Source organism: Urocitellus parryii, chromosome 2 (genome assembly GCF_045843805.1).
Source record: "Urocitellus parryii isolate mUroPar1 chromosome 2, mUroPar1.hap1, whole genome shotgun sequence".
NCBI classification, from domain to species: Eukaryota; Metazoa; Chordata; class Mammalia; order Rodentia; family Sciuridae; genus Urocitellus; species Urocitellus parryii.
Window position 1 is genome coordinate 96,317,811 of NC_135532.1, and position 14,763 is coordinate 96,332,573.

Here is a 14,763-nt window from a genome sequence, read left to right on the forward strand (position 1 = left end):
GACTCTCAAACTGTGAGAAAAGAAATTTCTGCTATTTAACCCATCCAGTTTGTAGTATTTTGTTACAGCAATCTGAGCTAAGACACTCTTCAATAATTATCAGATATTATTTTTATGATTCTTTTGAGCTAAACTTGAGTCTGGCTTTGAAAAGGGTGGTAAACTGCCTTAAGGATTTTCCAAGCAAACTGGATTCTGTCCTTACCACCTCATCTCACACACCCTGGGGATTTTGACATGAACGTGGAGATCTCAAGAGATGTTTGAGAATGACACAGGGTATGTGGAAAGTCACACTTAACCTATTAAATCTATCATGGAGTAGAGATTGATCACAGGGTACATTAACATCATCCCTGCATTTGTTAAACATCTATTGAGTGCTTACAATACATCAGGTGCATAAACATGGAAGTTCATGTCCTGGTTTGCGGTTACAAACAACCGTCAGATATGTATGTAATATATGACATGAAAATTTTAATTCCTTGTTTGTTATAAGCAAAGATTCACATGCTTCCACAGGACTATGAAAGAGCTATTCCTAACCTAAGGCAACTTCACCTACAATGAAACAAATCACTGTTGGGAAATTGCTTGAGAAGAGAAACAAGACCACGACTCTTAGAAAATTTTCTGTAAGTACCCAATTTATTCATAAAACAATCCAGTTTAAATATTTATGATTTTTTTCAGTCATACATTTTTTCCCATCATTCCCAAAATGTTGTGCATTTGGTTGACATGTATTTGCAAGATTAGGATCTTATAATTATAACTCTGGAAATTGTACAAGGCTTATTATTATTTTCTTATTCATCCTGCTCTCCCTCAAACACAGAACAAACAGATTTAATTTGTGATTTAATTCATCTCTTTGATGAAAAAAAATTCCTCTTTGTGCCTTTTATGCTTTCTGAGAGAAGATGAGACGAGTGAAACATTCATTGTTTTGTTTCAAGATGAACCTGCATACTCCAATAGAACACCTCCATCCTAAAAAACAATCCCAGGTATTTCTGTGTGTCAAGATTGCTCTCAGGAGTGATAAAAAAGAGGCAAAAAGAAGCCCCACATTAAGCACAAAGATCAATATCTGGGAATATTAAATATCGCATGGCCATTTGCCACAGACAAGATTCCATCCTTGTGGCTGCAATGAAGACTCTGGGGTCACTCATTCCCAGGGATTGATGTAAAATTGGTACCATTCATGCAGTATTGTGTGTTGTCTCTTTGAAGAGAGCAGGGACAAGCCATGAGGAGCACCCCCTAGTCTTGTTTAAGGAAGAGGTATGAGTATAAAGCAGTGAGACTGATTTGAGATGTGCAGCTACTGGAATCAGTTTGGTTACTTTCTACTCTCACCTCTGAGACAGGTAGGACAGTATATGATTGGCAGAGATGGGGTGCCATTCTCAAGCAGATTGGAGGGAGCTGCCCTGTTTGGGATGATCTCTATTATGACACCCTAACATCTAGAACCTCACCCATCTTAGGCATTGGCATCACTTGGGACCTTGTTAGAGATGCAGAAACTTGGGCTCCACACAGACTTACTGCATTAAAATCTGAATTTTAACAAGACTCACTGGAGATTTGTGTACATGGTGAAGTGAGAGAGGGGCTGGGCTCAATGCCCAGATGCAGTTCAACAAGACTACCTCTAGGTGGATAAATTTTATTAGTTAGAGAGACCATTCTCAGCAGGGAGAAATTATAGATAACAACTGCAAAAACAGTATGAGGGTTTTTTATTATAATTATTATTATTTTAAACATGCAAAATACAGTCCATGCATCTGCCATTTTGAAAAGTCTCTCATCTTGTGACAGATAAAACCAAAGTTATGTTTTGGCTATCAACGTTCAATAAATGTTTCAAAATGCTTTACAGTGTAAAGATAATAAGAAATTTAGCAAAATTTGAACAAACCTGTATAAAAAACGGATACATATACCATTTTATTTCAAGGCGACATGCTGTAAAGAGTAAGTTATTATGATTTGTATTTTTTTTTTTTTGTAAAAAGTCTTTTAACAATACAAGGGCTTAACAGATTCAGGTTTTGGGGCTACACATGCAAAAAAAAATTTGTCAGTTAGTTGAAAATCACCAAAACGTGCTATTTTAAAATGTGTATTATTATTTTTTTAAATACAGGTAGAGTAGAAGTATTAAATATTAGCAGGAGTAATATTTCAGAACTCTGTAAAAGTGTGAGGAGTTCATGGAGCTAGTGTCCTGGAAGACTCGTATACTTCTGATGAACATTTTGGTTTAATTCCTTTGCCATTGTAATAGTCCACAACTTGGTTTGGGACTTCAGCCAACACACTCTTTGCAAGGGCAGCTGGAGATGCCTGCAGAGAAGAAGAAATTACCATGATTTTGGCTCTTGGTCATTCAGACTCAAAGTGTTGAGTCCTTCCTTGTGTCTCATTCATTCATTCATTCATTCATTCAATCTGTTGGGAATCTATTCCACGTAAGAGTTTTCAGATTGTTAGCAAATAGATATTTAATTTCATCTTTCTATTTTTTATACTTTTCCTCTCAAAATATAAAACTATTTACATTTGATGACAGGTGAAGGTTGGAAGGCAGAATGAATTATTCTACAGTTTTGATTCTGATTTGCATTCAATTCTAGATACTTATTTATTTTCATGCACTGTGCTGGGTTTATGGGTCTATGGTTCTTGCCATCAGTAAAGCTGTAATCATGTGAAGGGAGCCTCACATCATCAAAAGGAACCCTTCTGTAAGGTAGAGTGGGACACAGGATACGGACCGGCATCATCACATTACATGGGAGCTATCAGCCATGTAGACTCTCAGACATAACCTGGAGCTCCTGAGTCATAATCTGCACTTTAACATGATGCTCTGGGGATTCTCATGTATATTGAGATTTGAGAAGCAGACACTGTGAACAGAGCACAGGGAACAAAGAGACTAAGTTATCTTGGAGGAAATAGCAGCAGGCTTCCAAAAGGTGGGTGGTATTCAAGTTGGGCATATTTTTAAAATGTAAGGAAAAGGTAAGGGGATGGCGTTAAATCATTCTAGGGACAATGACTCATCTGATGGGGAATAAAGGTGTGTGCATGTGTGAACTGGAGATTCAGGATTGGTAGGTGTTTGGCTAAAAAAATGAGATTGGGCCAGGGTCTTGAATACCATTCGTAATTCACTTATAATTCTATTGGCATTGTGAGTCTTCTGTAGGATTTGGAGGCTGGGGCACAGGACCATGTGATCTACAGTGATGAGTCTATAGCTGAGAAGTACTGAAGCTAATATCAGGCATGAACTCTGGAGTTAAGTAGAGCTGGATTCTATTCCTAGTGCTGGTGTTTAGTACTATCTGCACAAATCCTGGGCAAACAACTTTAATTGCCTCCTATTAGTGAAGAGGTTGAAAGTTTGGGCAGACTCACTAGTTAACAAGTGTTTGAAATGCCAGAGGAACGAGGACTGGCCTAAGTGCCCGGGTGATGGCATTGCTATTTCTTTCTTTCCTATGTGGTTTGGCCCTCAGTCATTCAATTTGCTAAGCCTCAGTGCTCTCCGAGGTAAAACAGGAAGGGAAGAAATTCAGTTCATCTAACAGAGTCTCAAGAAAAGACACATATGTTTGAAAAAAAAAATCTGAAAACATCGAGGAGTTTTTCGAAAGCGATCCCTTGCATTTTGAAGATGTCGCAGCCTGTGGAAAATTCAACCTCACTTTACAAACGACTGCTCAGGATTATGCGTTAGACCATGGTCATTGTGCACACTGGGGAAGATACAAAAGTCATTATTGATCTCTCCTTGGTCATCTGTCAAATATTTGATTTTGCAGCCTCCGTTGCTTTTAGGGATGGTCGTGTGACCCAGTTTCACCCTTTGAGATTTAAGTGGGAGTTTCCTAAAGGATGTGTCTTGGAACTCTCTTCCTCTTGGTTAAAGGGGACAGACATGGTTGCCTCTAGTTCCCTTTCCCATTTCTTTCTCCCTTGAATTAGACTGTGATTCAATCTTTATCATTGAGGGATCATGAAAGGAAATCATGACATGCTGACCCTCATACTACTGAGTCACTGAAAAAAGAAATTGCCCGTAGCTACCAGCCCCTATCTTCTAGTTACACAAGAAAAATTATGTTTGCTCCATCTTGGCACTGTTGGCACTTTGGACTGCATAATTCTGTGTGGGGGACTGTCCTGTATATTGCAGGGTATTGCCAGCATCCCTGGCTTCTAGCCACTAGATGCAGATAGCACTCCATATCGGTCACTGTTGAAAATGTCCCTTGATACTGCCAAATGTCTTGTGGGTAGTAATGTCATCCCTGGCTAAAAAACACTCATTTAATCCACTATAAAAACAGATTCACTATTACTCACAGCCAAAATATTCCTACTGTCAAATACAACCTTCAGCAATGATGGAGATGCTCTATCTGTGCTGTCCAGTATGGGAGTCACTAGCCACAGGCAACTCTTGAGGCTTTGAAATGTGGCTCGAGTGACTGAGGAACGGAGTTTTAAGTTTTATTTAGTTTTAATACATTTAAATAGCCACATGTGGCCAGTGGCTACTCTATTACAAAGCACAGTTCCTAAGTGGGTTTTCTTGAATATCAGAGCTAGTTGCACATGAGGTCATGGGGACATTAGTTGGTTAGGGAAAAGTCAAACATGTAAAATCAGCTGGTAAAAACAGTAATAAAATGTGTGTACACTAACCACATCCTTAAACCAGGCACTGTGCTAAGCTTTATGTAGACTCCCATCTTTAATCTTCCAGTGTGTGCAGCATTTGCCTCATTTTAGAGATGAGTTTGTAGCACAGGGACATTCAATAACTTTCCCAGAGCCACACAGCTTGGAAACCATGCCTTATCTACTTTAAAGCTCTGACTTATCATGAAGAGCAGAAAAAGACAGGTAACTCAAGGCTTACTGGTTTATATGAACTGATACCAGCTTCTTACCTTCTCTTTTATTGAATTCTGAGCAGATTAGTTTGGATAATGAAATGGTTTTCAAAATCTAATTCAAAATCCATGAAGATAAGGCAGGTGAATATGCTCTTGGTTCTCTGCCTTAGTTAACCCCGGAGGCACTGGAGATACTACATAGCACAGAGACTATGAGCAGCACCCCACTTCCTTTCCCTGCTTAGGGTACTTCTCTTGTTGCCAGTGCATCTCCAACTCCTGGCTCACCAATGCTCTATCCTTTCCCCAAATACCAGCTTGGAGCACTGAGGCTTTCCTCATAGGTACCCCTCTCTGCTCTGAGGTCCCACAGAAACATTTTAGCACTTCTCAACCACGCACAGGTTGCATCATATATCTTTGTTCCCATCATACGATTTTCCAGCAAATCCCTAGAGGCCAGGATCCATGGTTCTACCATCTTGCTGTGGTTGCAGTATCTAATGTGTGCCATGCACAGCTGACCCTCCATGAGCGTTTGGGGAAGAGGATGGAGGCCTGAGGTAGAGGGTAGATCTTTTGAAGGTTCTGTGATATTATTCTTGCACATATGTGTTTGCATGTACGTGCACGTGGGGGAGGGGAGTGGGAGAGCGTGGTTTGGGGCAGTTCATGAATCTCCTAGAGAGTGAGCTCTTTGATCCCTCTTCACTCAGGCAGAGTTATGAATGGTAGTCCACGCCTTGCTGTCCACATGTAGACACCTTGAGTGCATGGTGAGCCTCTTTCACTGAGTGAGTGTTTTTCTTTGTAAATCTCCTTAGGAAAAGAGGAAGATGGGATATGGTGGCATAATTACCCCTCACCCACATGCATTGCCCTGAGAGTTTGTCGGGGAGATTGGCTCACTGCTGTTACTTGAAAACTCTCTCTCTCTGCACTCCACTCTGCAGCCAGGGATTGATTTTCTGCTCCTTTAATGATTCTAATGACACTGCAGCCTTCCTTAAAAGGACAATAGTAATTGTGTGGCAGTAGAGTTATGAAGAATCTCATCATTCAAGAGCCCTGGAGTGTATAGTTACTTCCCTGTGAGGCCCAGAAAGGTCATGAAATCTAGGGTTCAGGTGAGGCTGTGGGGCTGGTGCTTTATCTGAATCCTCACTGTAAAGCCTGCCCAAGAAGACAGCAGAACAAGCAGCCATTTCTGAAGAGAACATGCACTGCCAGGTTCAGTTGGAGCTGGGGTCCCAGTGTGAGCCCCAATTGAAACTGTGCCTGAAAGTGAGTTTTTGACTGGAGGAAAGGACTTTTCCAAATAAGCACCAGGAGGGAATGATTGGAGTAGATGCCATGGTATCTGTGGCTTCCTCACCCTGAACTAAATAGTTCACTGGAGCCCCACTAAGACAGAGGCTGCTGCAGAAGCTAATGAAGATGTTTCTTGGAGGGACCCTTGAGGTATGGGGACACAGACTTCCCTGAATTAACGCTCCAGGTGACAGAGGGCACAGGGCATGTTGGTGAAGGAGGGGATATTTTTTTTTCCTTTCTCAAGGAGATTGGGAAGCAGCTTCAGGACATGGGAATTTGGTGATTCCCTCCTGCTGGGGCAGCTCAGGTGTGGTGACTGATATGGCTGTCACCACCAGCAAGGAAGAAGGCAAGGCTGTAGTGGGCAGCAGGAGCCATGGGCATGCTCTGCTCTTGGGCAGCTTTCACAGGAGGATTGTCTGTAGCCACCCACCCCTAGGGACTCCCAGATCCAGTTGGAGAAGGCTTGAGAGGAACTTTCTATGAATCAGAGAAGGCATCCCTTTGGGTGATCCTAAACCTATAGGTGCAGGGGTTTGTGGCAATTTTGACTGTGTTCCTTTCTTCAGGGACTTAATTATCCAAAATTTGGAAATGCAGAAAATTGTTACTGTGCGTCTTTTAAATATAATCCTACTACATTGTCTAATGGGCCAGGTTCAGGGCTGTTGGGGAATGTGATGCTGCTTTACTACTTATTATTGATAAAGATCCAAGATGTAAAGTTAGATATTCATTTGTAGAAAACTGATAGGATGCAAACAATTTCTATCCAGTAGAGAAGGTCATTCAATGATTATGGTTTGTTTCTTTTCTTTCTCCTTTCTTCATTTTTTCTTTTTCTTTTTTTTTTAACTCTGATGGTTCATTAACCAGTCTACTTTAGCAAATTTATTCCAACATTTCCCCCTCACTGATCATATTCAACTGCTCAATATATTTCTTTGAACTACCTTTGTCATCTTGTGCATGAATGTGTTAAATAAATCTTTGATGCTGCTTAATATATATTTACAGGGGATTTAGGTTTCATACTTTACCAAAGCAAAACAGACTTCTGCTGGGGCATGTGGCTTGACAAGCAGGACCCGGGATGATTTTTGGTTTATTCTACTTAGTCAAGCACCTTTGAGCAGCTGCCCAGCTTTGCACAGCAGCAATGGGTGCAGCAGGTGCTAGAGATCCTAAATTGTATGAATGAGGGCAAGCATTAGTAACATTTTGGCTACCACAGTTAGCGTGACTTCTTGTCTATACATCCATTTACACTTCTTACTCCAAAGAGTCATGCTCTATACATATCCTTGCTGTGGGAGATGGCTGTCCCAGGCAGGGATAGCTGGTGTTTGCTTCGAGAATGACAGATCACCACACACATTGGTGAACACATGTGGGAGGTGAGCACACTTTGGTTCTCTTCTCCCACAGGAAGTGCCCCCATGACAGATATGCGTACGTGTTTGAAGTTCCTGAAGGGCACAAACTGGACGATGTCTCGAAGGACAGGCTCTCCCTTGGGCGACCTCAGAATCCCATCGTCACCATCCAGCATCTGCATGTCACTGAAGTCAGCATTCCCCACTCCAACGATGATGACCGACATGGGGAGGTGGGAGGCATGGACAATGGCCTCCCGGGTGTCCGCCATGTCTGTGATGACACCGTCTGTCAGGATCAGCAGGATGAAGTATTGCTGTAGTTGGATGCCAGGTGGTGGGGAATGGGAAGGAGGAGAGGCAAGGACAGTACAATACCAGTTAGGCACTGGGGTGGCTTCATTGCTTAGTGACCACAGCAACAGTGATGTCAGATATTTTTTTGAGTGCCTCTTCTGAGCAGCCCTAAATTCTTAAGGTTAGGATGCATGGAGCTTACAAGTGGGTATAGTAATTATAGCTTAATTTTAATAACCACCTCACTGGCAGTTCCAAAGCACAGTGTAGTAGAAAAAGTAGGAGTTCGAAATTGACAGGAATGGCTTCAAAGCCTCATTCTTCTAGACCCCAGGAAAATCTCTCAATGCCTCTAGGTCTTAGCATCTTTGGTTCACAAATAAGGGATGGGATGAGATCATGGATATAGCCTTCCTCAGCTTGAAAAATTTTTTAAGAATTTAAAGCTGTGCAGTCTAATACAATAGACACTAGTTCCATGAGACTACTGAGCCCTGGAAATGTGGGTAAGGCAGTGGAAGCACTGAATTTTAAAATTTTTAGTGAATTTAAATTTAATGTTAAAGATTGATACCAAATTCAGTTATTGACCACTTTTTAGTTATGTTTGGAACAACTCATCTACATGAATCTATATTTTCAGTTATCAACTTATAATATCTAAATGGAGATCAAGTATTGGCCATAACTCAGCACCCAGAGATACTGTAGTGTAAAATATGCATAGACTTTAAAATTTTGGTACAAAAAAGGAAAAAATATCTCACTGATAATTTTTTTATGGAGTAGATGCTAAAATGACAATATGTTGGCTCTTTTGGATTTTAAATTAAAAAAATTATTAAAATGTATTTATTTTTTATTCTTTCAATTTTTTTAATGTAGCTATTGGAAACATTGTATCTAAGATTTGCATTATATTTCCATCAGAGGCATTGGTCTAATGCCATGCTAGGAGGTGTCAAGGCTGTTGTCTCTCCCTCTGATGGTCATGAGCCAAGGACACAGACTTTCTCAAGGCACTCATGCAGAAGTTGTTGTACTCCTCTGGCTTCCTGCTCTAGGTCCTGCGTTAAGTCCTGGATTCTGGCCTACGGTGTCCCTAACCCTTCTCACCTGGAGAAGCTCAGCTGAAAAGGGTATTGGAGGAAAAGTACTACACCCATTAGCAAAAGAGAGCTTGGGAGGTGTGTTAAGAGTTTGGAGAAGAAAACTTATTGAAGGTGAGCACTGTTACTGTTATTGGGAGAGACACCATGCTGACTTTCACTGATGAAAGAGGGGAGGGAAGAAGATCAGTGAGATGTGGCTCATGCCATACTCAAAAGCCACACTCAAAAAGAAATACCAATATAATTCCTGCAATATGCCCATCATTTGCAGGGAATAAAGGTAGGAAGATTAAAACATTCTGGGCTGGGGGGTGTGGCTTAGTGGCAGAGCATTTGTCTTCCATGCGTGAGGCCAAATTTGACCTCCAACATAGAAAAAAAAATCTACGTTGTCACATTTCAAAGGAGAAAGTCTGGATAGAGGAGCCGAATTTTGAAAACATCTCATTTTGAGACTCACACACTTCCAAGGCTGCAAATAGGTTGGCACTACTAAAGAGTTTGTTCTTTTCTCCTTTGTCTATATACCTGAAAAAAGTTTTTTAAACAAAAAACTATGAACTAGAGATAAACAAAATTCATACTATGATGCAGACAGCCACATGTCCTGAATGCTTTCCGTACAGTTTGATGCAAAGACCAGTTTTGTTCCATGTCTATTCACTAAACACCCACTCCTAGTCCTAACCTAGTCCTCAATGTACACCCATATCTTTGCTTTCTTCTTATATGCTCACAAGGAAGCTGGTCTGGGAGTTTAGAGGAGGGTTTCCGTAGGATGATGGTATGGAGGAGCTAGGGAGGTGCAGAGAGAAGGGGAAGAAGGAGGCGATTTGAGTGGTTTGGGGGTGAGGAAGGTGTATGGAATACACCAGAATGATTAATCAGCCTTGCTGTGGTCCATCTTGGCAGGTGAAGGCAGATGGCACATGTAAAAGGAGGCTGGGCTTCTGATTCCTAAGTGGGAGCCCTTGAGGGACTCATTTCTGTGTCATCATTCTCTGCCTGCCCCTACTCCTGTCTTATCTGATCTATAGATGGATCTCCCCTCCCTGATCCATGCCTCAAAGAAAAACAACAAAAAAATCCCTGATGGTTACACCACCACACTGGAGAGATTCAGAACTGTCATGGTCCAGAGCAGGGGTTGAGAAACTGTTTTTTGTAAAAGGATATTAAATAAATATTTCAGACTTTACAGTCATAAAGTTCTCTACCACAACTAGAGACCATAGGGTGAAGACAGCCACATTCAATATTTAAAACAAATAGGAGTGGCTGTATACCAATAAAGCTTACAATAAAGCTTTATTTATTTAGGAACACTGAAATTTGAATGTCATTATTTTAATATGTCACCAAATATTTTTTCTTGTACTTTTATTCAACTATTAAAAAATATAAAAATCATTCTTCGTTGACAAGCCATTGAAAAACAGGCTTTGGGATGTTTGTAATGACTCTTGATGATGTAGAGCAGTGTTTCTTTTAGGGTCTATGGACTCCTAAAAGATTTTAAGCAGTTTTTGAACTTTGAATAAATTATATTTTGATTTTTACTAATCTTTAACTGAAATTTATAATTTTTTTCAGTTATAAATGGAACCAGCAAATCAGATTAATGTTAGTTATATTTGTGGCTTAGTCACAAACAGAAATTACAGAATGTTTTCTTATTACATTACAGATATAACATATATATTTCATTGTATTAATTATATTCAACACTACTCAGGAATTATGGAATTATTAGACTAGCTACTTGTTCTCATAATTTAACATGTAAAGAAAATAAACTTTTGCCAGGTGCGGTGGTACACACCTATAATCCCAGCAGCTGGGAAGGCTGAGGCAGGAGGATTGTGAGTTCAAAGCCAGCTTCACCAACTTAGTGAGGCCCTAAGCAACTAAGTGAGATCCTGTCTCTAAGTAAAATATTAAAAAAAGGGGCTGAGGATGTGGCTCGGTTCTTAAGTGCCCCTGGGTTCAATCCCTGGTATCAAAAAATAAAAATAAAATAAAATAAACTTTTTAATACTATATTTATAATGCTTCCTTGTCACATTTAAGAACAAGTTTGCTAACTGCATTTCAATATGGCTGTTTATAATTTATTCTGTGCACTTGCAACACTTCTGAGAAGGGGCCAATTGGCTTTACCAGTTGTTAAAGGGATCTGTGAAGCAAAAAAGTTTGAGAACCCCTGGTCTCAAGAGATGGCCAGGATTCTAGAATCTAACCATTCCAAAGATAATAAGCTGCGGACTGTTGCATCAAAACCCTGATGGAAATTTTCACTAAAGCTAGCAATAAGAGCTTCTTCCAAAGTCAAGTTGGTAAAATGCTCATGGATGAGGTATTAGAGCTTTTAACATATCTAAGGTCATAGTTAGATAAAGAGGAGATTTTTTTTTCTAGAAGAATTTCACAAAAATCAAGAAGAAAATCTTATAGCAATTAACTCCCTGGCACAGTTTGCCTATGAGGTTTATGCTCATGACCCTAAGAAATATCACTAATAACAAGGGACTCTGGACCACAGACTGTTCAAAGAACAGGAGAAACCTCTGAGAAGAAACACCTGTTCCTGACCTGGAGGGGAAATTTATCTGGTGATATGTGGATTAGATGCTTCTTGCATATGGTCCCATCTCTTGACTTGTCCTTTCAAAGCAGACCCACCACCTCTGAAGGAATGAGAAATAGCCAAAACCCATCCTGGCTTATACCAGCCCCAAGTCTAGGCCTAGGTTAGTACTTTCTCTTTTTACTTTTGCATGTCCTAGTATACCAGAGGAGATGAGATAGTGCACGCTTTAAACTGTGGTCTGGGGAGCTTTAGGGATGCCTTGGACACTGTTATGAATAAAGGGGATCAAAGAGAACAAACAACTTTTCACCTTATTCCTTAAGCAGATTTGACAAGAATAACATTTTTTTTTAATAGTTTTATGTGTTGATTTTCTGAGCAAGGTATCATTTAAAGAATGGGTTCTAGAACTAAAAAAACAGTTAAAAAATAAAATGAAAAACTGATTCTGCCCAAAACGTCTCCCTAAATCTTGCATCTATGAAGATTCAATTTGCACCAAGGCCTCAGTGATTGAGGGAAAGGGGAAGCCTTGTAGGGTCCACGTCTTAGTGGAGATGTTGGCATGCAATGTTGAGAGGTATCAATGGTTTCTCAAGAGAAGAGGAAATATGAGCAGGGAGGAGGCATGGTTTTCTTAGCTTCCACACCCAGTAGAAACTTGATCACGTCAAGCCATCAGCCTCTCTGCTAGATGAGATTGGGGAACTACAAGTGGTGGACAAGCTCTTCTCATTTCAGAGCTTCTGTATAAGGAGAGAGGAGACATAAAATACCCAAGTAAACAGAAACATCTAAAGTATTTCAGGTAAGAGATAAGTGCCACAAACAAAAAATAAAGCTGAGGCATGATAGGGATGGGTGGATGGGCTATTTTAGATAAAGCAATCAGTAGGATCTTTCAAAAGAGTTGATAGAAGTGAATGGCTCCTGTGGATGTTTAGGATAAAAGAAACCTTAGCAGGGAAGAGCAAGAGAAAAGGCTTAGGGGTGGGAATACGTTTGGTGTGTTTAAAAAGCAGTGAGAGGCCAGTGTGACTGGAATTGGGAGCAAAAGAGAGTGTGAGGAGAATTAAGATCAAGAGGCAGGCAGAGTGTAGTTCACATAGAGCCTTCTAGCTCATATGAGGGGATTTAAATTTCATTCTAAGCATGATAAGAAGACATTGGAGAATTTAAAGCAAAGGAGTAACATGATACTAATTTTGTTTTAAGAAGATGGGTCTGTTTTCTGGGTGAAGTAGAGATTGCAATGGGAAAGAAAATGAAGGAGGGAATCCAATTAGGAGGTTTTTGCCTCAGTTCAAGTAGAATGTTGGTGACCAAGAGTAGCTAGGAAGGTAGTCAGAAGTGGCAGCATTTGGGCTTTATTTTGAAAATCAACTGCTATAACTTGATGGTAGATCAGAAAGTGGGTGTGTGACAGCCAGGCTTCAAGATGGCACCCAATAATCCTCACTTCCTGGTTAATGTCTTTATGTAGTTTTTCTCACACATAATTGGAATGCCCCAACTAAAATAGGGTATTATGGAAATGAGAGATTGCCACTTCTTAGGCTAAATCATAAGAGACAGTGTGACTTCTGCTTTACTCCTTCTTGGCTCACTGGCAGCCCATGTAGTAAAGATCTGAAGCCTCTAGCAGCAACATGACAGGCAGGTGAGTGAATCACCTTGGTAGCAGAACTTTCAGCCCCAGATCAGCCTTCAAATGACTCCACCCTAGACAATATCTCGAGTACAACCTCAACTACCCAGATTGACTGTGCCTGAATCTCTGATCCACAGAAAATGCACAAGAAAATAAATGCTTATTGCTGTTTTAAACTGAAAAATGTTGAGACAAATGTTCATGAAGCAAAAAGTAACTACTACAGGACATGAGGGAAAGAAAGGAATGAAGAACTACGTCAAGCTTTTGACTTAAGCAACTAGGTGAATGTTGGAATCATAGAGACTGGGAAGTTGGAGAAAGGAGTTGGGATGCGTGAGATGGTCAAAGTTCTGATTTGGATATGCTACATATGTACTATTGATATCCTGATGGAGATGATAAAAAACAGTTGAATGGATGAATTCAAAGTTCAGAGACAGGCTGGGCTACAGCTACATACTTGGGAAACATAGTGTGCATATGGTATATAAGGCCATGACAACGAACAGATACTGCAGAGTAATGGAAGAGGTTCAGAGACTGAATTCTGGAGATTTAACGTCTGGAAGTCAAGAGGAGGAGGTAAGGGCAGAAAGAGATACTAACAAAGGGTGGTCACTGAGACAAGAGGAAGACCAGTGGAATGTGGTATTCTGGAAGCCAAGTGAAGAAGGTATTTCAAGAGGAATATGATCACCTGGATCAAAAGCCACTGAGAGGTCTAGACGAAGACAGATTTGACTGATGGGTTTGGTAAGATAGAGGTGATTTTGGCTTTGACAAATGTAGTTTTTACTTGCATATCGAAGAGTGACTAATGAAAAAAAAGAGATGGTGACAGTGAGCATCGTCAACTCCTTCAGTGAATTTTGCTCCATAGAGGCATAAAGGTAGGGACAGTTGCTAAAGGATAAAGTGGGGTCATAGGAGAGATTTTTAATAAATAGGAGACATTATGGAATGTTTACTTGCTAATGGGAATGTGTTTATAATAGAAAGGGAAAAATAAATGATAATCAGGAAGAGTGGGAATTTAATTATGAGTCAATGTCCTTGGATAATTGGGAGGGTACATGCCCCAGTGCACAAAAGCAAAGGTTGGCAATAGGTAGGAGTGTGGTCCTCAACCTGTCCTAAAATGAGGGAAGGCTTGGAACATGGGTGCATTACAAGTGAGTTAGGTTGAATTAATGTAAGAAGATGAGGGAGTACAATCTTTTTTACATTTATGTGAATGTAGCATCCTGGAACCAGGATGGAATTACACAGAGAATTTCAGACATCAGTAATAGTTTACTAAATTTGAAGGAAAAAAAAGGTTATAAAGCTGAAGAGAAATATGTTGATATCATTTAAAATAATAAACACAAAAGTTACTAGAGTAATATGTTCACTTCTAAAATATTAGGGAAAAGAAATTCTTTTTGGATTCATAGCCTTAGTTTGCATTTTTCTTGAGGGGGGAAAAAGGATGAGAAATAAATATTTG

General features: G+C 40.1%; 1 protein-coding gene across 1 annotated transcript in view; it reads right to left on the minus strand.

Annotated features, from left to right (window-relative positions):
• Positions 1 to 2,229: 2,229 nt before the first annotated feature.
• Positions 2,230 to 14,763, minus strand: part of Cpne4 (copine 4) — a 345,688-nt gene continuing 333,154 nt past the window's right edge. The window contains exons 15-16 of the mRNA XM_077793585.1: positions 7,702 to 7,938; positions 2,230 to 2,364 (exon numbers count right to left, since the gene is read on the minus strand). Of these exons, the coding sequence (XP_077649711.1) occupies positions 2,230 to 2,364; positions 7,702 to 7,938 (372 nt within the window). The remainder of the gene's footprint in view (positions 2,365 to 7,701; positions 7,939 to 14,763) is intronic.